The following is a 21,468-nucleotide window of genomic DNA, read 5'->3' as shown; positions in this document are numbered from 1 at the left end:
CCCACAGGACAGCGAGTGACAGTGAAAAGCATTGGGGCGTTCGCAGCCGCCCATCAATCTCTAATGCCTGCGCCGCCTCCAGCCCAAAGAGAATGGGGGTAAGTAAGGAGTTCTCTATACCATGGCTCCTACAAAGCAGACTGCTCACAAATCCTTGGGGGTAAAGCACCAAGGAAGCAACTGGCTACCAAAGGCGCTCAAAAGAGTGCGCCGTCTACTGGCGGAGTGGAGAAACCTCATCGTTACAGGCCTGGCACCTTGGTACTTTGTGAATTAGAAGTTAGCAGAAGTCCACTGAACTTCCTATTCGCAGACTTCCCTTCCAGCATCTGGTGTGAGAAATTGCTCAGGACTTCAAAACACACCTGCGCTTCCAAAGTGCAGCGATTGGTGCTTTGAAGGAGGCCAGTGAGGCCGATCTGGGTGGCCTTTTGGAAGACACCAACCTGTGTGCCATCCATGCCAAACGTGTAACAATCATGCCCAAAGACATCAGCTAGCACGCCGCATACGTGGAGAACGTGCTTAAGAATCCACTATGATGGAAAACATTTCATTCTTTTAAAAAATATTTTTTTCTCTTCTTCCTGTTATTGGTAGTTCTGAACGTTAGGGTTTTTTTTTTCCATGGGGTCAAAAGGTATCTAAGTATATGATTGCAAGTTGAAAATAGGGAACAGAAATCAGGTATTGACAGTTTTTCTATTTTCTTTTTTATGTGGATTTTTTTAATATAAATGCAGGGACATAAAGCATTAATGCAAGTCAAATGTTTCAGTGAACAAGTTTCAGAAGTTCAACTTTATAACAATATAAATAAACCCGTTAAATTTTTCTAGACAATGCCAGCATTTGGATTTTTTAAAAAAACAAGTAAATTTCTTATTGATGGCAACTAAATGGTGTTTGTAGCATTTTTATCGAATGGTACATTCCATCCATTCACTATACTTTTCTAACTTAGTTGTCCTACATGCAAATACATGTTTTTAATGTTGTCTGTCTTCTGTGCTGTTCCTGTAAGTTTGCTATTAAAATACATTAAACTAAAAAAAAAAAAAGAAAGAAAGAAAAGCATTGGACTTCGTCTTTATTTAATGCAAACCCTAGGCCGCTGGGGAATGGAGGCCCAGGGCGTGTTAGGGGCTGTCTCTTCTCTTCTGAGGGGCAAAGGTCACACCCAAGGTTGTTAGTGAAATGAGGGGAGTCAGCAGGGCCAGGAAGGTGGATCCTGAGCCTTAGAAATAACCTATTACAGATTCAATCAGTCATTGCCCTCCCCACCCGCCCTGCCCCACTTGCCTCCCCTTTCACACGCTTCTACTAGAATAACTGCCAGATGGACGTGGATGGAGGTTGCAGGGCATTCTGGGTTCACGGACCTAGCGGCCAAATGACCTCTGTGTGGCGATCAACAGGAACGTGAAGACCAGGCTCTTACTGAGGATTCCACACACCACGATCGTGACGATGCTGGTCGGAGAGATCCTGGCGAGAGAGAAGATGGAACGCTGCTGCTGGCACTGACACTCCTCATACTTGAGCTTTACTCCACAACGCTGCTCTCACCACTATTTTATCGGCGTGGGTTCTTCCAGAGCCTCTGCCCACACTGACTGCCTCTGTGCATTTAGGTTCTCCCATTGCCTAACACTGCTGAAGTAGGTGTAGTAGAGAGCGTGGGGCCAGGAGAGGCAGCGAGGGGAGGAGGCAGGTTGAGCAAGATCCTCTTCCTCCGCCGTGATGACTAGAGAGAGCTGACCCAGAGCCAGGAAGCCTGGTTTCCATTCTCAGCATCAGGACCTACTTCCGGGAAAGGTCCCTCACCTCTTTGGCCTCAGTTTCCTCCTCTATCAGCCGAGAAGAATCCAATCCTTATCCAAATCCCATCATGAATTTTTATGGATTTTTAGCAAACATGATTCTAAATGTCCTGGGTAACTGTCATAAGATCGCCTAAGAAAGGCATAGAAATGAGTGAGGACACCTGGCCTGCCTAGACTCAGGAGACATGGACATCGATTACAGCACAAGTGACCTGCGTGATAAGACACGGAACCAAAGGAGAAAAGGTAGCAGTGAAACACATTGAAACCCAGAGGCAGATCTAATGTTATGTAAGAGTCTAAAGTTTAAATTTAAATTTGACATTTTTAAGTAACTGAAAAGTCACCAGGAAATAGAATCAAGCACAAGGAAGGAATAAAACAAAGCAGTGATTTTAGAATTGGCGTTTGCCTACACAAAACTACAAACCGAATGTACAAACTAGCAAAGTGACCAACGATATAATGGCTCTAGAAAGTGGGAAGCACACTTGCGGCCTCGATATCCAGCCCCTGCCTGTGAAAGTGTCCTGAGTCACCGGAAAGGAAATGTGGCAGGTGGCCTGGTCAAGGTCAGACACCAGTGTTGCTGCTGGCTGGCAGGGCATGGGGCGGGGCCAGCCAGCCCAGCGCCTCTCTGGCCCTCCTCCCTGTGGCCTGTGCCTGGGTGTGAGCCCTGCTGCAGAAAGGCCCCAGCTGGGGCTCTATACTCCACCTGCTCCCAGCCTCCCCTCCAGTGCCCCGCCTTATCCCCTCCCGACCTTATAACATGTTCCTTACAACGGATCTCCTAGTGGGGCCACTCTTGGGGGCCAGCACGCAGCCCTTCGGAGACTGCATGCAGGGCAGACCTCTGCGGTGCCTGGGAGTCCGTGGGCCGCCCTCACCGGGACTGGAAATTCCGGAACATAAATACCCCAGGTCTGGCCCTGGTACAGACAACTCTAGGTGTGACCTGTGGGTCCCCAGGACCCTCTGCAGGGCTGAGCCAGAGTCCTCCCTCCCCCGTGGGACTCAGCTTGGTTACCACAGCCTTTGCTCGGCCGCCCTCTCCCCTGCTCCCACTTCCCTAATGGGTTTATCTGCGGCAGCTTCCCAAACCATCTGCACAAGACTCTCCCCACAGCCTGCTTCTGGGGAGCCCACCCCAGCAGGGAGACAAGTGGCTTCCTCCGAGGGGCCTCTCCCTCCGTCCCCAGACTCAGCACCATCACCTGGGCAAACCGCTCCCTGTATTAAACTGCCTTGTTTTCAAACAGCTCGGTGGCTTCGGCTCCCCTGCCTGGACTCTGAGACACTGGTTTATAACTCATTAATAGATAAAGTGAATAGATAACAGCGGGGCAGGTGCTGGCTCTAGTAGGAATGTGGGCAAAGGTTGTGCACGCTCATTAACATACTAGAAATGAAAAGTTGTGAATAAAAACGTTGGCCCTGGCCAGGGTGGCTCAGTTCGTTGGGCATCATCCCATGTGCCAACAGGTTGTGGGTTCAATTCCAGGTCAGGCACATGCCCAGGTTGCGGGCTCAATCCCTTGTTGAGGGCCTGCAGGAGGCAGCCTATCGATGTTCCACTCTCACAATCATATTTCTCTTTCTCTCTCCCTCTTCCTTCCTCTCTCTCCCTTTCTCTCTCTCTCTCTCAGTTCAGTGAAAATTTTCAAAAAGAAAAATGTTGACTCCCACTAGATCACTTAGTGTATTTAGCTCATAAAGATTTAATGAGCACCTACTACATGCCAGGCACTTAGGCTGGTGCCAGTGAAACAATACAGGAGGGAAACGCACCACCAGCACCGAGCGCACCATCCGCAGTGACAGGGAAATTCCAGTTCGCACCTCTGTGGGCAGGACTGATTCAGAAACTCTGAGTCCCCGGAGGCCCGAGGCCCGCCTGCAGCCACCGCGCCCACTTATGCCTTATGGCTCACACCGCTCCGGGTCTTTGGTGGAGCATTTGGTATACAGAGCGGTACACGTGTTCCATGTCTCCTCACTGGACTTTTGTTTGAATAAATGATTTAAAGGAAAAGACATCTGCAAAAATATGTCCATCTCAGAGTTAATAGTATAAAAAAGAGGAAACAATCTCAACATTAAAAACAGGCCCAACGATTACATAAGTTATGGTTTCCCCATTGACCCAAAAGTAGACATTCGTTGAAATTATAATTAGGAAGAATAGGTAGCAACATCAAAGAAGAGTTTTCTCATGGGAAATTAATGAAAATGTTTAGAACTACCACTGTGTTAAACTGTGTACAAACAGAAATAAGCATGGAATTCAGCGAAGAAGCCACTTCCCTCCACCCCCTGGCACCCCAGGAGAGCGAGGGTGAGCTGGGGAGATGGCAGCCTCGCCAGAGCCTCCTCCTCCCTCTGGCTCCACCTCCCTCCGCCCTGGGAAGTCCTACCAGATGGAAGTGACTCAGTCTGCTCCTGGGCTTCTCCACCACCCCCGCCCCATCCCTCACCCCCCACATCCTCTCAGGACAAGGACTGGGAATCAAAGGTCCAAACCCACCACCCATCCCCCACAGAGAGACCTGGGCACCGTACTGGGGACATCCGTCCCGTGTGTGGGGTTGACTCCGAGGCCAGGGGAGGAGAGGCTGGCAGTTGACGTGGGCAGGAGCTGAGTCACAGGACTGGGGCTGGTATGGATCCTGCCCCGGGCCGTGGTGGTCACAGGAGGAAGAGTGGAACTCTGAGCCAAGTTCTGGGTAGGATCAGTGTGTGAGGCAGGATCTGCAAGAAGACACATTGGATGGATGGATGGGTCATAGGGTAAATGGATCTGAGGAGGGAAATGAACTTTGACATTCATGACACAAGGTTTTCTTTTTCTAAGATTTTTTTTTTTTTAATGTGTAGGGTCAGCCTGGGTCAGAGACAGGAAAAGAGAAAAGACGGAAGGGAGGAAGGAAGAGAAGGAGGAAAGAATTTTCTGTTCATGTCGTTGGAAATGCACTTGCCTGCTATGCTTCACCAATCCATATGCCCCCACCTTCTTCAAGAATCATCCTCGATTCCTCCAGCTCTCACCATTCCCTCTGCCTTGCACTCACCTATACCTGTGGCATATTGCTTCACAAGTCATTTTTTATTACTATACTAGTGGCCTGGTGGGGGGAGGGGTCCCTCAGCCCGGCCTGCACCCTCTCCAATCTGGGAGCCCTCCGGGGATGTCCTACTGATGTACGGGGCATGGGCCTAAGCCGCAGTCTGGCCTCCCTCTGCAGGAGGCGACCGGGCTGATCACCCCGCTGCTGCAGTCACTGCCGGCCGCCACAGCCGCCAAGGTGTTTTCATCAACACAGACTCCAGTCCCCTCACCATGAAGAAATGACAACTTTCTTTAGGCATTTTCAAGATGTCTCTTTCATAGGATATGACATTTATTTCTTTCTTCCTTTTTTTTTATCCTCACTTGAGGATATTTTTCCATTGATTTTTAGAGAGTGTGGGAGAGAGAGGGAAAGACAGAGAAACATCAATGTGAGAGGGACACTTCGATTGGTTACCTCCTGCATGAGCCCTGACCTGGGCCCCAGCCAGGGAGGAGCCTGCAACCTAGGTACATGCCCTTGACCAGAATCAAACCCAGACCCTGCGGTCCACAGGCTGAGGCTCTATCCACTGAGCCAAACCGGCTAGGGCAGGATATGACATTTCTTAGCCTGTCTAGCAGCGGACCTTCGTTTTTTCCTCCAGGAGTGAGGTGGAAAAACCCTAGATCACCTTCTTGGATTCTTATTGCCCAAGTGACCAAGAACACTGAGCATGGCGTACAGGGAGCTTACCCAATGAGCGGTCAGAAAAAGTGTTTCCTCTGCAGCTCACACCCAGAGGCAGCACTGCCAGTGCACCGTGGCTGGCAAGCCCTGTTCTCTGAGGGCCTGTGCCATCCCTGGCTTGCCTCACTGCGCAAGCATTCCCCTCCTGCCCACCTGCACATGCAGCCTCCTCCTGAGTGGTTGTGACATTACGGAGTCCTGGCTAATATGCATGTTACCTCTTTATATCCTATCTAATGAAGAGGGAATATGCTAATTGACCCTCACACCATGGCAAAGTTGGAGGCTCCCACAGCTAATAAGAAGGGAATATGCTAATTGACTGCCCCACCCTCAAAGATGGTGGTGCTCACAGCCAATAAGGAGGGAATATGCTAATTGATTGCCCCTCCCTCAAAGATGGCGGTGCCCACAGCCAATAAGGAGGGAATGTGCTAATTGGATGCCACACCCTCAAAGATGGCAGCACCCACAGCCACAACATGGCTGTGCCCAGTCCTCTCAGCCCTGCTGGGGTGGCAGGTGGGCCTGGACGCTCTGCACACCTGCCTCTGGAGTCCCCCAGTCCCCTCAGCCCCCCAGCTGCCCAGTGCCAGCCGAAGGCACAGGCAAGCCTCAGATGGCTGCCCAGCAGCTCCAGGGTTGGCCCAAAGCACAGGCAAGCCTTGGATGGTGGCTGCCCAGCCATCCAGGGCTGCCCATGGCTGAGATAACCAGGGTTGGCCGAGGCTTGCGCTGCCGGCAGTGGCAGCAGCAGAGGTGTGATGGGGCATTGCCTTCCCCTGATCGCCGGGTCGCCTCCCATCCCTGAGGGCTCCCAGACTGTGAGAGGGGACAGGCTGGGCTGAGGGACCCCCCTCCAGTGTATAAATTTTCATGCACCAGGCTTCTAGTATATAGATAAAAGGCTAAGCCACCAGCCAACCAGCCAGTAGGTATGACACGCACATACCACCAGGGGGCAGATGCTTGATGCAGGAGCTGTCAAGCAATAGCAACTTTGTGGAGTGCCCTCTCACACTCCGGGACCCTTTGGGGGATGTCAGACTGTTGGTTTCAGCCTGATCCCGCAGGCCAGGCTGAGGGACCAGCTCACTCCGCAGACACCCTTCGAGCCCCTTTGAGCCCTTTGCCCCATTGCGGTCAGCCGAGGGAGGGACTGTGGGAGATTGGGTCCAGGACATGTCATGCCCATCTCGCCCGGTCCTTCCCCGCCAGCCACCTTCTAATTTATTTCCTTTCAATGTGCAAGAATCCATGCACTGGGCCTCTAGTATTTACATATTGGGATATGTAGGAAGTGGAGACCAGGGTCCTGTGTGGTGGAGGCCTCTCCAACTCTCTGGTTCAAAGGGAGAAGGTTTATTGGGGAGCTTGGGGCAGAAGTATTGGGCTAGGTGGGTAGAAAGGCTTTCTGAGAAAAGACGGGGAGGCCTAGCAGGCCTCCACCCATGAGAAGCAATTCAAGGATGAGAGAGGCCCTTCATCTTGCTGTCCAACACCTATTCCTTGTTTGCTACTTTGTAAATCTCTTGAGAAAGGGAACAGTTTCACTGGCCACACTGAGCCCCTTCCAGGATCCACCAAGGACAATCGATTCCGATGGGTCTCTGTCGGATGCCAGCTGCTCCAGGTATCGGCTGAATGACACCGTGAGTAGCGTGCCCTCCCTGAGCCTTCTTGCCGTGTACAATGGAGACGGGCTTAACCTTGGCTCTGCAGTCGGTGTTCAGTACCCGGTGCCCCTAGCGGGCACGCTGCATAGAGTGAGAGAAACTTTGAGATCCCTAGTCTAACTTTCTTGCCTTACAGGTGAGAAAACCGGGGTCCAGAGAGGATCTATGGCTCTCAAAGTCACAAAGCGAGAGACAGGAAGACCCATGTGCTCTGCTTTCAGAAAGAGAGCCTTTCCCGTGACTCTGTGCTCTCTCTCCAAAGCGCCCCCCTCCCTCCCCTGGAGGCAGAGGGGGTCCGCCTGCGGCTCAGGAGCGAAGCCTCCACAACCTTCCCTGTCTGGGCTCTTGCCTCTGCTCACCTTTGCACTGTACCAGCCGAATCCGAGGAGGCAGGAGCACGGGGGTCTGAGGTGAGAGGTCAATCACACACTGATAGAGCCCCAAGTCCTGCCTCTGGAGCTCTCTCACGGTGACGCTGAACGTGCCCTCGGTGGGGTCATCCTCCAGCAGGTATCTCCCGGCCTGGGCCCGGTTTAGGTCCGTGTTCCTGGTATCTGTGCGCACCAGTGTCTCTGGAGGGCCGCGGCTCCTCACCCGCTGCCAGGCCTTCAGGCTGGAGGCGTACTGCCTGGTGTACAAACAGGATACGGTCAGGTTGCTTCCTTCCAGGAGGCACATTTGCTCCTCGTCTTCGCCTCGGAGTCCTAGAATGAGAGGGCGAAGAGCCTCACTGAGCCAGCCTTCCTCCCACCGTCCCACAGCCACAGGCCGCAGGGCAGAGCCCGAGCGCAGGCCAGAGTCCTGGCAGCTCCCTCAAGCACTGAGGAGGCACGTGGGGTCTCTGTGCACTATGTGAAATGGCTCAGCGTCTTTAGCAACATACACACACGTGGAGCAAATACGGCAAAATATCGATCCTGCTTCAATGTCTGAATCTAGTGGGTGAGGTTATGGGGACTATTTTTTCTATACTTCATAGATTGAAATTTTTTTATAATAAAAAGGGAGGGTGGGTTTTTTTTAAGTAAAAAGAGAACTTAACCAGTTTTGCCAGCCATGTTCTTCTCCACTTGTGGTTCCCAGGCATGTCCCTTGCTTTCAGGGGACTTTGTATTACCCCTTGGGGTTCCCAAGCCAGATGTGCTTCTACTCCTCTCTGTCCATATCCATCCCATTAGGTCCCAGCTGGCACTGACCTCTGTCTCCCCCAACCCTCAACCCACTGACCACCCTACACCTGTGACATTATCAGCGTCCTGGTCCTGGGCAGCCACCTGCACTCTGTGAAGCACTTACTGAGCCCTAAATACTGAGCCAAGTGTTCTACATCAGAATGCTGATTAGCTCCCAGGACAACCCTCTGAAGGAGGTGCTGTTTACAAATGAGGAAACTGAGGCTCAGTGAAGGTGGAGGACTTCTTACGGCCACAGCTATAGAAAGTGGCAGGAACAGGATTTGAACCAGCTCTGTCTGGTTCCGGAACCTCTTTGCTCTCTGCCTCAGCCCCCGAATGTTCCTTTGAGGAGGAACCGTGCCTTGCACTGCTTTACATCCCCCAGGCTGCCCGCACAGCAAGGAGAGGTTGTTTGGTGACTTCACATAATTTTCTCAGCTTGGAGATGCACTGGAGGACCCTCCAGCATCCATTCGTCACCCAGCCCCGCTGGGTCAGGGTCAGGCAGCACAGTCTGCATTCATTTCCTTCCTTCCCCCATTCCTGTTTCTCACACGTACCGGGATCCCATCCCAATCCTCCTGAAGGAGTGAGAGAAAACCCCTCTTATAGGCACCTCCCCTGGGCCATCTCCGTCCCTCTCCCTTCCTCTCCTCACCTGAGACCCAGAGCGGCAGCAGCAGCAGCAGCAGCAGCAGTGGCCGCCCCCACAGCCCTGTCCTGTGCATTCTATCCTTCAGGCTTCGGCCATCCCAGGACCTGTAGCAGTTGCTGGGGGATGGTGCCCCATGTGGGTATTGTCCACCTTCTCTGAGAGGGGGAGCTTACTGTGCCGTTGAGAAACCCTGAGGGAACTGCAGTGAGAGGGACCAGCTCGGGAAAATGCAGAAGGAGGGAAGAGATCACTTCCCTTCTGACACCTTCCTTCCCGCTCTCATTGTGCCACAGCCTATGGTGCAACACCCCGTTCCCCACCACGGCAAGCCCTGACCCGCCATGGGACCTCCCATCTCTGCTCACTCACTTCCTCAGGGCACCGAGACAGGCTCATCACTGGGCCCCGACCACTGCCTCCCGAGCCCCTCCGGTACATCCACATTCGGTTACCCTTCAAGGTCTGGTTCACACCTTCCTGATGACCTGCCTTGTTTAATCTCACTCCACACCATGCTTCTCAAGTATAAGCATGTGGCTCCATCATTTGGGAAGCCTGGCAAACATACACATGCATGTGGGCTCCACCCCGGGAGACTCCAGTTTAGGAAGTCTAGAGAGGGCCCAGCATCTGCAGTTTAACAAGCAGCACAGGTGATTGTGAGGCGAGTGGTCCAAATGGATGATGCCTGGCAAAGCTCTGCATGAGGTCAGAGGGGCCCCGAAACTTTCCGGGGTCCTCAGTCTGCGTCTCAGGTGACCACTTCCAGGAGCCCCAGTCTAGACAGAGACACGGAGACCACAATTGTAATGCTACTGGAGTGACTAAGTGCCATGGATTGAAGGCCCTCGTGCGCCGGGTGCTTTACGCAGGTGATCTCACTTAACCCTACCAGCTTCAGAGACTGTGTAGTGAATATTTGTCATCTTTTGAGTCTCCAGCCCCCAATGCCTTTTCCATTTGGGGGATATGCCCCAATGGGTGGGTCTCACTAGGACACAAAGCTTCCCTCTCCCGTCTATTGAGATGGAGGCAGATTCCTCCTGCCCTTCTCCCTGGCACTTATGGCACAGGCTTGGGACCTAAGCCTGCCAAACACATGAACCTGTGGTGAAAGATGTGGGGCCAGGTGGGGATAGAGCACATAGAAAGCCCGTGAACAGTATGGTGGCAGGTTCGAGTGGCTCCAAGTGTGCAGGGGAGGGGCTGTAGCATCAATGGCAAGTTCACCACTAGATGACCTCATGCTGTGACCTCAGCTGTGGACTCTTGCCCATTCTCTCTTGGCTTCTGCTGTTTTCTAAGCCTGGCCCTCCAGCCTTCTCATTGAGTCTATGAGCTACTGACATCTTTCTCAGTTCCTTTGCTGTTCAAGACAGCCAGGCTTGCATTCAGTTGATGGCAGCAAGAACCAGGACTGGCCTTGGTTATTTTGTCCATGAGGCAATGAGGAATGTCTCAAGGATGAGGCCCAGAGGGATGCACTGAGTCTTTCAAGATCAGACATACTTCAAGGATGCTGTGGAGCTGGGGTTCAACCTGAGTATTGCTTAATTCCAAGGCCCGTGTAATTAACCACATGGCACTGTTATATCAGCCGAAGTCCAGCAGGAGACAGGTGGCTCACTGAAATCGAGTTATTGAGCCGTGTTTAAGAAATTGTGGTGGGATTTGGGGAAATCAGTAAGGGATGCTGCAGTACCCTGAGGCTGCGGACAGTGCCGAGTCATTACCACCTCTAGGCCTAAAGGGGCAGGGGATGGAGCAGTGTCCCAAATTTGGAGATAGCAGCTGTCTGGTGAGGAGCATGAAGGGGCCTCCCGTAGAGGAATGCAGCCATTCCACAGAGAAGGAGCCCAGAGGATAAAATCCCCGCCCTCATTCTCTTCCCACCCTCTGCTCTGCTTTCACGCTGCCCACGGGTGAAACCCACCTGGAAGCCAGTTGGCAAGCTTCTTGCTCCAGAAAGAGAAGGATGGAGAGTGGGCCTAAAAGCGCAAACAGGAGAGCATCCAGCACAGCCATTTGCCTTCCAATTTAGTGTGCATGTTTCCTCGGGCAAGTTTAATACACTGAGTGGCCAGATTATTATGATCTCTGAATGCATAATAATCTGGCCACTCTACACACACACACACACACACACACACACACACACACACACACACACATTAGAGGCCCAGTGCATGAATTCGTGCATGGGTAGGATCCGGCCAGACTGGCCAGAGGGAGGGGATATGGGCAGTTGGCTGGCCTGTCTGCTGGTAAATCTCCTGGTCGAGGGGACAATTTGTATATTAGCATTTTATTATAAAGGATATACACTGGGTGGCCAAATTATTATTCATTCAGAGGTCATAATAATCTGGTCACTCAGTGTATATTGCACCTAAACACTACGTAACCTATAATTATGTTAAGCACACAAGCACACGAACTCCTGCAGCTGGTACTTCTACTATGAACGTGTCCTGGTGTTTGGTAAGAAGCTTGATGACTTCTTGGAACTCTATCTCGCAAACAAGCTTGAGAACCACCAAGAGAGCCGCACGTGTTGGGATTTAGCCACACATGCTGGGCGGGGCCCTGGAATCTGCTTTTTAAACAAATGTTCCAGGAGACGCGGATGCAGGAGGACTGGAGTTTGAGAAATGCTGCACTAACATGTTCAGCTTCTCCTAGTCAACACTTAGCAATGGCACCTCCCTTGTCCCTTCGTGAACAGGGACAGCACTGGACCTGCTGACCTGCAGGTCCCAGACAGGAAATCTCAGAAAGCAAACTCCGCATGTCCTGTGGTTACTGCCGCTGAGCTGCTCAGCCCCTGAGGGAGGAAAGCAGATGCCCCGAGATAAACAGTTGCAAGAAGAAGGGCTTCTGAAAAGACAAGACTTCCCTTTGCCCTTCTTCTGATGGACTCAGACTGGGGATGAGAGGGAGTCTCTGGCGTCAGTGCCATCCTGCTGAGGCTGCAGCCAGAGCAGGTGCTCCCGGGTTGATGAGGAAGTCCTTGTATGATGCCCGTGTGATCAGGACGGGGGGTCGGGGCGGGGGGCTGCACCTCAGCACTCAGGCATCTTTTCCCACAGCAGTGCGGGAAACTCAAGCTGATGGTAGGAACGTGTTATCCTAACACAAGCTGGATTGTGTGTTGGAAGGTGTGTTTGTTCTTGGGGAATGAGATATGAAATTAGCCTTGGCCATTGCTGAATTGGAGTAGGAGGACCCATCATTTTGTCCACACCAATGGGGGACCCTTCCCCCTTTAGGGCCAAAAGAGGTAGGAAATTAGAAAGTCCTGATTTAAATCTGTAGGATTTTGCCAGACACAGGTGGGCCTGGACTCCTACTGCATGGGTGAACATGGGAGCTGAAGGGGACTCTCAGGGGCAGACCTAGAGAGGAAGAGGAAGGCAGAATGGGGAACCGGAGTGCGCACACGGGAGAGCCTCCCGGAGCCTAAAGGCTGAGATCTTGTGGTGCCACCATCCCTGGCCCTGGTGTGATTCCAGGGAGAGGCACGTAGAGGCATCACAGGAAGAGCTCCTGGCTGTTCTCTCCTCTGTGGCCTTAGCCTTCAGGAAAGGGACTCTTCAATTTTGTTCCTGCCACAAGGGATGACTTTCTACTCGTGTGGCCTCATTCCAGTCACACTCTGCTCTCCTTCCCAGGCTTGTTCTGAGGGTGCAGGGATGATGCACACCATAGACAAATGATACCCCCTCTCAGCGATACTCTCTACCAGTCTCATCCTTCGAAGCCTGTCTCATCTTCCCAGTATTGTCCCGGGATGCTGCCTTCCGGTTCACTTGGTTTCTCTGCCCCAAAGGGCACTTCTCCCCGAGGCGTCATGTCTTCTCCTCACTCCATGGCTTTCAACACCCTTTCCTGGGAGTGTGGGAAAGGGCCGCAGCGGAAGGGAGGAACCCAAGAGTCTGATTCCAGAAGAAAGGAAGGCCCCGGTGGCCGGGAGAGCAGGATGCTTCTGTGGTGCAGCTCTGCCAGGGTCGGCCCCAGTGCAGTGGTCCAGGGCAAGGACCAAGGCAGGTTTAGCAGCTGTGCCCTCTGTACCTCATGACCCCACAGGACAGCGAGTGACAGTGAAAAGCATTGGGGCGTTCGCAGCCGCCCATCAATCTCTAATGCCTGCGCCGCCTCCAGCCCAAAGAGAATGGGGGTAAGTAAGGAGTTCTCTATACCATGGCTCCTACAAAGCAGACTGCTCACAAATCCTTGGGGGTAAAGCACCAAGGAAGCAACTGGCTACCAAAGGCGCTCAAAAGAGTGCGCCGTCTACTGGCGGAGTGGAGAAACCTCATCTTTACAGGCCTGGCACCTTGGTACTTTGTGAATTAGAAGTTAGCAGAAGTCCACTGAACTTCCTATTCGCAGACTTCCCTTCCAGCATCTGGTGTGAGAAATTGCTCAGGACTTCAAAACACACCTGCGCTTCCAAAGTGCAGCGATTGGTGCTTTGAAGGAGGCCAGTGAGGCCGATCTGGGTGGCCTTTTGGAAGACACCAACCTGTGTGCCATCCATGCCAAACGTGTAACAATCATGCCCAAAGACATCAGCTAGCACGCCGCATACGTGGAGAACGTGCTTAAGAATCCACTATGATGGAAAACATTTCATTCTTTTAAAAAATATTTTTTTCTCTTCTTCCTGTTATTGGTAGTTCTGAACGTTAGGGGTTTTTTTTTCCATGGGGTCAAAAGGTATCTAAGTATATGATTGCAAGTTGAAAATAGGGAACAGAAATCAGGTATTGACAGTTTTTCTATTTTCTTTTTTATGTGGATTTTTTTAATATAAATGCAGGGACATAAAGCATTAATGCAAGTCAAATGTTTCAGTGAACAAGTTTCAGAAGTTCAACTTTATAACAATATAAATAAACCCGTTAAATTTTTCTAGACAATGCCAGCATTTGGATTTTTTAAAAAAACAAGTAAATTTCTTATTCATGGCAACTAAATGGTGTTTGTAGCATTTTTATCGAATGGTACATTCCATCCATTCACTATACTTTTCTAACTTAGTTGTCCTACATGCAAATACATGTTTTTAATGTTGTCTGTCTTCTGTGCTGTTCCTGTAAGTTTGCTATTAAAATACATTAAACTAAAAAAAAAAAAGAAAGAAAGAAAAGCATTGGACTTCGTCTTTATTTAATGCAAACCCTAGGCCGCTGGGGAATGGAGGCCCAGGGCGTGTTAGGGGCTGTCTCTTCTCTTCTGAGGGGCAAAGGTCACACCCAAGGTTGTTAGTGAAATGAGGGGAGTCAGCAGGGCCAGGAAGGTGGATCCTGAGCCTTAGAAATAACCTATTACAGATTCAATCAGTCATTGCCCTCCCCACCCGCCCTGCCCCACTTGCCTCCCCTTTCACACGCTTCTACTAAAATAACTGCCAGATGGACGTGGATGGAGGTCGCAGGGCATTCTGGGTTCACGGACCTAGCGGCCAAATGACCTCTGTGTGGCGATCAACAGGAACGTGAAGACCAGGCTCTTACTGAGGATTCCACACACCACGATCGTGACGATGCTGGTCGGAGAGATCCTGGGGAGAGAGAAGATGGAACGCTGCTGCTGGCACTGACACTCCTCATACTTGAGCTTTACTCCACAACGCTGCTCTCACCACTATTTTATCGGCGTGGGTTCTTCCAGAGCCTCTGCCCACACTGACTGCCTCTGTGCATTTAGGTTCTCCCATTGCCTAAAACTGCTGAAGTAGGTGTAGTAGAGAGCGTGGGGCCAGGAGAGGCAGCGAGGGGAGGAGGCAGGTTGAGCAAGCTCCTCTTCCTCCACCGTGATGACTAGAGAGAGCGGGCCCAGAGCCAGGAAGCCTGGTTTCCATTCTCAGCATCAGGACCTACTTCCGGGAAAGGTCCCTCACCTCTTTGGCCTCAGTTTCCTCCTCTATCAGCCGAGAAGAATCCAATCCTTATCCAAATCCCATCATGAATTTTTATGGATTTTTAGCAAACATGATTCTAAATGTCCTGGGTAACTGTCATAAGATCGCCTAAGAAAGGCATAGAAATGAGTGAGGACACCTGGCCTGCCTAGACTCAGGAGACATGGACATCGATTACAGCACAAGTGACCTGCGTGATAAGACACGGAACCAAAGGAGAAAAGGTAGCAGTGAAACACATTGAAACCCAGAGGCAGATCTAATGTTATGTAAGAGTCTAAAGTTTAAATTTAAATTTGACATTTTTAAGTAACTGAAAAGTCACCAGGAAATAGAATCAAGCACAAGGAAGGAATAAAACAAAGCAGTGATTTTAGAATTGGCGTTTGCCTACACAAAACTACAAACCGAATGTACAAACTAGCAAAGTGACCAACGATATAATGGCTCTAGAAAGTGGGAAGCACACTTGCGGCCTCGATATCCAGCCCCTGCCTGTGAAACTGTCCTGAGTCACCAGAAAGGAAATGTGGCAGGTGGCCTGGTCAAGGTCAGACACCAGTGTTGCTGCTGGCTGGCAGGGCATGGGGCGGGGCCAGCCAGCCCAGCGCCTCTCTGGCCCTCCTCCCTGTGGCCTGTGCCTGGGTGTGAGCCCTGCTGCAGAAAGGCCCCAGCTGGGGCTCTATACTCCACCTCCTCCCAGCCTCCCCTCCAGTGCCCCGCCTTATCCCTTCCCGACCTTATAACATGTTCCTTACAACGGATCTCCTAGGTGGGGTCACTCTTGGGGGCCAGCACACAGCCCTTCGGAGACTGCACGCAGGGCAGACCTCTGCGGCGCCTGGGAGTCCGTGGGCCGCCCTCACCGGGACTGGAAATTCCGGAACATAAATACCCCAGGTCTGGCCCTGGTACAGACAACTCTAGGTGTGACCTGTGGGTCCCCAGGACCCTCTGCAGGACTGAGCCAGAGTCCTCCCTCCCCCGTGGGACTCAGCTTGGTTACCACAGCCTTTGCTCAGCTGCCCTCTCCCCTGCTCCCACTTCCCTAATGGGTTTATCTGCGGCAGCTTCCCAAACCATCTGCACAAGACTCTCCCCACAGCCTGCTTCTGGGGAGCCCATCCCAGCAGGGAGACAAGTGGCTTCCTCCGAGGGGCCTCTCCCTCCGTCCCCAGACTCAGCACCATCACTGGGCAAACCGCTCCCTGTATTAAACTGCCTTGTTTTCAAACAGCTCGGTGGCTTCGGCTCCCCTGCCTGGACTCTGAGACACTGGTTTATAGCTCATTAATAGATAAAGTGAATAGAGAACAGCGGGGCAGGTGCTGGCTCTAGTAGGAATGTGGGCAAAGGCTGTGCACGCTCATTAACATACTAGAAATGAAAAGTTGTGAATAAAAACGTTGTCCCTGGCCAGGGTGGCTCAGTTGGTTGGGCATCATCCCATGTGCCAACAGGTTGTGGGTTCAATTCCAGGTCAGGCACATGCCCAGGTTGCGGGCTCAATCCCTTGTTGAGGGCCTGCAGGAGGCAGCCTATCGATGTTCCACTCTCACAATCATATTTCTCTTTCTCTCTCCCTCTTCCTTCCTCTCTCTCCCTTTCTCTCTCTCTCTCAGTTCAGTGAAAATTTTTAAAAAGAAAAATGTTGACTCCCACTAGATCACTTAGTGTATTTAGCTCATAAAGATGTAATGAGCACCTACTACGTGCCAGGCACTTAGGCTGGTGCCAGTGAAACAATACAGGAGGGCAACGCACCACCAGCACCGAGCGCACCATCCGCAGTGACAGGGAAATTCCAGTTCGCACCTCTGTGGGCAGGACCGGTTCAGAAACTGAGTCCCCCGAGGCCCGCCTGCAGCCACCGCGCCCACTTATGCCTTATGGCTCACACCGCTCCGGGTCTTTAGTGGAGCGTTTGGTATACAGAGCGGTACACATGTTCCATGTCTCCTCACTGGACTTTTGTTTGAATAAATGATTTAAAGGAAAAGACATCTGCAAAAATATGTCCATCTCAGAGTTAATAGTATAAAAAAGAGGAAACAATCTCAACATCTAAAAACAGGCCCAATGATTACATAAGTTATGGTTTCCACATTGACACAAAAGTAGACATTCGTTGAAATTATAATTAGGAAGAATAGGTAGCAACATCAAAGAAGATTTTTCGCATGGAAAATTAATGAAAATATTTAGAACTACCACTGTGTTAAACTGTGTACTAACAGAAATAAGCATGGAATTCAGCGAAGATGCCACTTCCCCCCACCCCCTGGGACCCCAGGAGAGCGAGGGTGAGCTGGGGAGATGGCAGCCTCCCAGAGCCTCCTCCTCCCTCTAGCTCCACCTCCCTCCGCCCTGGGAAGTCCTACCAGATGGAAGTGACTCAGTCTGCTCCTGGGCTTCTCCACCACCCCCCCATCCCTCACCCCCCACATCCTCTCAGGACAAGGACTGGGAATCAAAGGTCCAAACCCACCACCCATCCCCCACGGAGAGACCTGGGCACCGTACTGGGGACATCCGTCCCGTGTGTGGGGTTGACTCCGAGGCCAGGGGAGGAGAGGCTGGCAGTTGACGTGGGCAGGAGCTGAGTCACAGGACTGGGGCTGGTATGGATCCTGCCCCGGGCCGTGGTGGTCACAGGAGGTAGAGTGGAACTCTGAGCCAAGTTCTGGATAGGATCAATGTGTGAGGCAGGATCTGCAAGAAGACACATTGGATGGATGGATGGATGGGTCATAGGGTAAATGGATCTGAGGAGGGAAATGAACTTTGGCATTCGTGACATAAGGTTTTCTTTTGCTAAGATTTTTAAAAATGTGTAGGGTCAGCCTGGGTCAGAGACAGGAAAAAAAGAAAAGAAGGAAGGGAGGAAGAAAGAGAAGGAGGGAGGAATTTTCTGTTCCTGTCGTTGGAAATGCACTTGCCTGCTATTCTTCACCAATCCATATGCCCCCACCTTCTTCAAGAATAATCCTCGATTCTTCCAGCTCTCACCATTCCCTCTGCCTTGCACTCACCTATACCTGTGGCATATTGCTTCACAAGTCATTTTTTATTAATATATTGCATAGGTTACCTTGTCTTCCTAAGGTTTAGGCTTCCCCAGGTGCTAGGAACTCGAACCTGTCTCTCTTTTCTCTGCCTTCCTTAATTCATCAGATCAACATCTATTGCAGACCTACTGTGTGCCCCACACTGTATTAATCATACTACATTAATTGCTGGGGATACAGACCTGAGCCAGGCACAGGCTCCTCCCTCAAAGTGCTCAGAGATAAATAGGGGAGACAGATAAGTGAACTGGCCACTACTACTCAGTGAGAGAGTGTTGTCCATGAACGGGGGTGCAAAGTGAGCTCGGGAGCCTTGCTACCCCAAATGGGAGCCATGGACCACAGCCTCAGCAGCATCTCTAAGCAGATCAGAGATACAGAATCTAGGTCCCACCCTAGACCTGTCAAATCCACCTGTATTTGAAATAAGATCCCTGGGTGATCTGTGCCCACGGGGATGTCTAAGAAGCACTGCTTTGTAAGCACATAGGAGGGCCATCAAATGCACCTTTGGGAAGGGGAGAGCGGGTCCCAGAGGCTTCCTGACTACATGAATTCTACCTGGAACCCTGAAGAATGAGACAAAGTTATCCCAAGTCTACCACTCACCTCTCACTGTACCCCTCTTCCTATAAGAGCGCCCCAAATTAGACTCTGCAACCCAAGAGGAATCCTATACATAGAAACCCTTTCTCACTGTTGGACCAAATGCCTCGCAGGGGCCTCAAATGACAGACCTGGAGCTTCTGGGAAAAAGACAGGCTGCTGGAAACCCTGGCCACAGCCCAGCAGGTGCCATCACCACAGCCTTGCCCCCACCCAGCCTGGCTCTCCCGCTTCACCTCCCGGCCCCAAGCCACTCACCCTTTGTCACCACCAGGCGTATGGGATGGTGCAGCGGGATGGGGGCTCTGGGAGGCTGGTAGATCACACACTGATACAGTCCCGAGTCCTCCACGCGCAGGTCGACCATGTGAACATGCAGTATGCCCTCACTGGGCATGTCTTCTAGGAAGTTCCTGCCCATATGGACTTCGGAGTTCACACCTGAGACCTCGTCTGTTTTGACCAGTGTCTGGGTCTCCCCTCTGTCTCCCAGCCTCTGCCACGCCTTCCGGCTGTAGAGGTACTTGTTCACATTGACGGGACAGCTCTCGTCCAATCTCTGCCCCTCGGTCTTCGTATACTTGATCTCCTCTGATGCGGGCGCACCTTGGAGTTCTGTAAGCAGGGAAGCAAAGGTAGGCTCTGTACATTTTCCTCTCTTTGGAAAGAAAGGGAGGAACCACCTCTTTTTCTTGTCCAACCACCCATTTTTTTTCAGACAAGATCTTTATGGCCTCCAGCAAAGAGGCAATTTTCACTGTGAGTAGTTTTTGTTTGTTTGTTTTTTAACTACACCAGCTAGACTGCATATGGTTCTTGCAAATTGTTTTTTATAAATGACTGGAGGCCTGATGCAAGAAATTCGTGCAAGGGCTTGGCCCCTGCCCCCGCCCACCGCCGCAGCGGCCAGGGGGCCTCCGCCACCTCTGCCTCAAAAACCCCCTCCTCCCCCTGCCGGCTGTGGCTTTGTCCGGAAGGAAGAACATCCAGAAGGACATCCAGTCTAATTAGCATATTACACTTTTATTATTATAGTTTGTTTTTGAGAGACGAAAGTACCTGATTGGAGACAGAACATGCGACATGTGCTAAGACCATGCATGACGAGGGCATGATGGGAGGGAAAGATTATAGAGAAAGGCATACAGAGTGGAGAGTGGATGTGTGGACATTATACTAGCAGAGATCAACTCCTCCCAACAGCTGGAGGAACTTCATCTAAGTCAGGAAAAGAGATCAGTTCGAGAAACTATTTAATAAACAGCGAGGAAACCACCTTGAGGACATGGCGGACATAGATATCTGACTCACTGGTATTCCAAAGCACCTCTGTCTCAGGGGACCGATCCCATGTGGCTTTCCTCCTGGGGCTGCCCACATTCTCAAGGATGGAACACGACACAGGCTTAGCCAGTCCAAGAATCTCATCGCCCTGGTCACTCTGATCGGTTTAGGAATGGGCACAGGACTGGGGCTGAGCCAACTAGAATTCTCCCTGAGACCACTGTAACTGTTGAGAAGAATGCTCTTTCTTGCTAAAGTTGATAGGTCAGTGGGATATGGAACTTCAATTACTGTATTTCTACCGGGGGCACTTTTGCCTCCCTGGGGACATTAGGCAATGCCTGGAGACATTTTGGTAGGGGCCAGAGATACTGCTAAACATCCTACAATGCACAAAACGGTCCCGTGAACAAAGAACCATCCTACCCAAAATGTCAGTAATACCAAGGTTGAGATCCCTTGGGTTATACCGACACCAGTTTCAATCAGCAGTCCCAACCCAAGTGTGAATGGGTGCCCCGTGACTCTAATTCCCAGAAGCTAGAAGGAGCTTTTAGTTAACCCCAAGCCTTCCGCATAGGACACGGCAAGTACGCCACCCTCAACCCTCCCTCTTCTCCCAGTTCTCCTTTTGAAAAACATGAAAGGCACCGGTTCATGAAAGCCAAACTCCATCTGCCCACCGGGATCATCACCCCTGATGCTGCTAAATTTGCATAGACAAAGCCAGCCCGACATAGCTGTTGGTCAGCTCTAACCTGGGCAGTCATAGCTTTAAAAGAAAAGGGAAACCTTTCTCATGGTGGCATCTCCCGGGCTCCGGGCAGAGGCCTCGCCCGCTCCCTCCTCTTCCTCGCCTTACCTAAGATGAAGGATGTCCACAGCAGCCCCCAGAGCCTGGCCTTCCTCATCCTTCATGGGCACCAACTCCAACTGCCGCCGTGGCTCATGGGACAGCTACAAGGTGACACTCTGACCTAATGGCTCCCGAAAGTTGCACAACAGGATATGATGCTGCTGCTGGGAAGCTCTGTGTCTGTTGTTTCTGTCACTGGTTGCCTCAGCTCCAGACGTCAAAGACAACGCAAAAGTCCAAAACCAGGGCTCCCGTCTTAACTGAGCTTATCCAAACCCCGGCTTCCTGTTCTCTGCGGATAATGACAATGACCTTTTCAACTATCTCATGAAATTGTCGTGAGAATAATATTTTTGTGTAAAAATAATATATTGCCACCTTGCTCTCTGAGGCCCACTCTCCATCCCATCCAGTCAGCAGAAGTGAGAGGGCCAGGCACACTGCCTACGGGTTGAGTATCAATACCGCATTGCTAGGGGCTTTGTGAGGACTAAATGAGGTCCATAGGGAAAGTGCTCAGTGAGGTACCTCACACACAGTGTCTACGTCCTGTCCCTACTCACCCCACCCTGTTTCCCTCGGCTTTTTCTGAGATGAGG

General features: G+C 51.4%; 2 protein-coding genes and 2 pseudogenes across 4 annotated transcripts; 2 read left to right on the top strand and 2 right to left on the bottom strand.

Moving 5' to 3' along the window:
* Window positions 1-121: 121 nt before the first annotated feature.
* On the top strand, window positions 122-529 carry LOC307105121 (histone H3.3A-like; annotated as a pseudogene). The gene has a single exon. The product of its transcript is annotated as a histone H3.3A-like (transcript).
* A 657-nt stretch (window positions 530-1,186) lies between these two features.
* On the bottom strand, window positions 1,187-11,154 carry LOC307105753 (triggering receptor expressed on myeloid cells 1-like; the record flags this gene model as incomplete). Its single annotated transcript, XM_079781644.1, has 5 exons — window positions 1,187-1,488; window positions 4,386-4,554; window positions 7,659-8,003; window positions 9,133-9,245; window positions 11,063-11,154. The coding sequence occupies 5 exons, from the start codon at window positions 11,152-11,154 to the stop codon at window positions 1,383-1,385; spliced, it is 825 nt and encodes a 274-aa protein (XP_079637770.1). The 3' UTR covers window positions 1,187-1,382.
* A 2,175-nt stretch (window positions 11,155-13,329) lies between these two features.
* Window positions 13,330-13,737, top strand: LOC307105122 (histone H3.3A-like; annotated as a pseudogene). Its single transcript has one exon. The product of its transcript is annotated as a histone H3.3A-like (transcript).
* Window positions 13,738-14,360: 623 nt separating this feature from the next.
* On the bottom strand, window positions 14,361-20,955 carry LOC307105111 (triggering receptor expressed on myeloid cells 1-like). Its single transcript, XM_079780611.1, has 4 exons — window positions 20,876-20,955; window positions 18,988-19,344; window positions 17,566-17,767; window positions 14,361-14,695 (listed from the first exon to the last, which is right to left on the bottom strand). The coding sequence occupies exons 1-4, from the start codon at window positions 20,922-20,924 to the stop codon at window positions 14,590-14,592; spliced, it is 714 nt and encodes a 237-aa protein (XP_079636737.1). The 5' UTR covers window positions 20,925-20,955; the 3' UTR covers window positions 14,361-14,589.
* Between the last annotated feature and the right edge of the window lie 513 nt (window positions 20,956-21,468).

Source organism: Cnephaeus nilssonii (genome assembly GCF_951640355.1).
Source record: "Cnephaeus nilssonii genome assembly, chromosome: 9".
Classification (NCBI taxonomy): domain Eukaryota; kingdom Metazoa; phylum Chordata; class Mammalia; order Chiroptera; family Vespertilionidae; genus Cnephaeus; species Cnephaeus nilssonii.
Note: the sequence above shows the minus strand (reverse complement) of the source record. Positions and strands in the feature narration are given on the sequence as shown.

What these genes read in the sequence shown, in the direction of transcription:
- LOC307105111 (XM_079780611.1), bottom strand. Translation starts at nt 20,924, where the DNA reads ATGAGGAAGGCCAGGCTCTGGGGGCTGCTGTGGACATCCTTCATCTTA. An exon ending in ACGCCTGGTGGTGACAAAGG is followed by an intron (nt 17,768 to 18,987) that starts GTGAGTGGCTTG and finishes GTCTTCTTGCAG; the next exon opens with ATCCTGCCTCACACATTGAT. An exon ending in GTCCCCAGTACGGTGCCCAG is followed by an intron (nt 14,696 to 17,565) that starts GTCTCTCCGTGG and finishes CTCTCTCCCCAG; the next exon opens with GATCTCTCCGACCAGCATCG.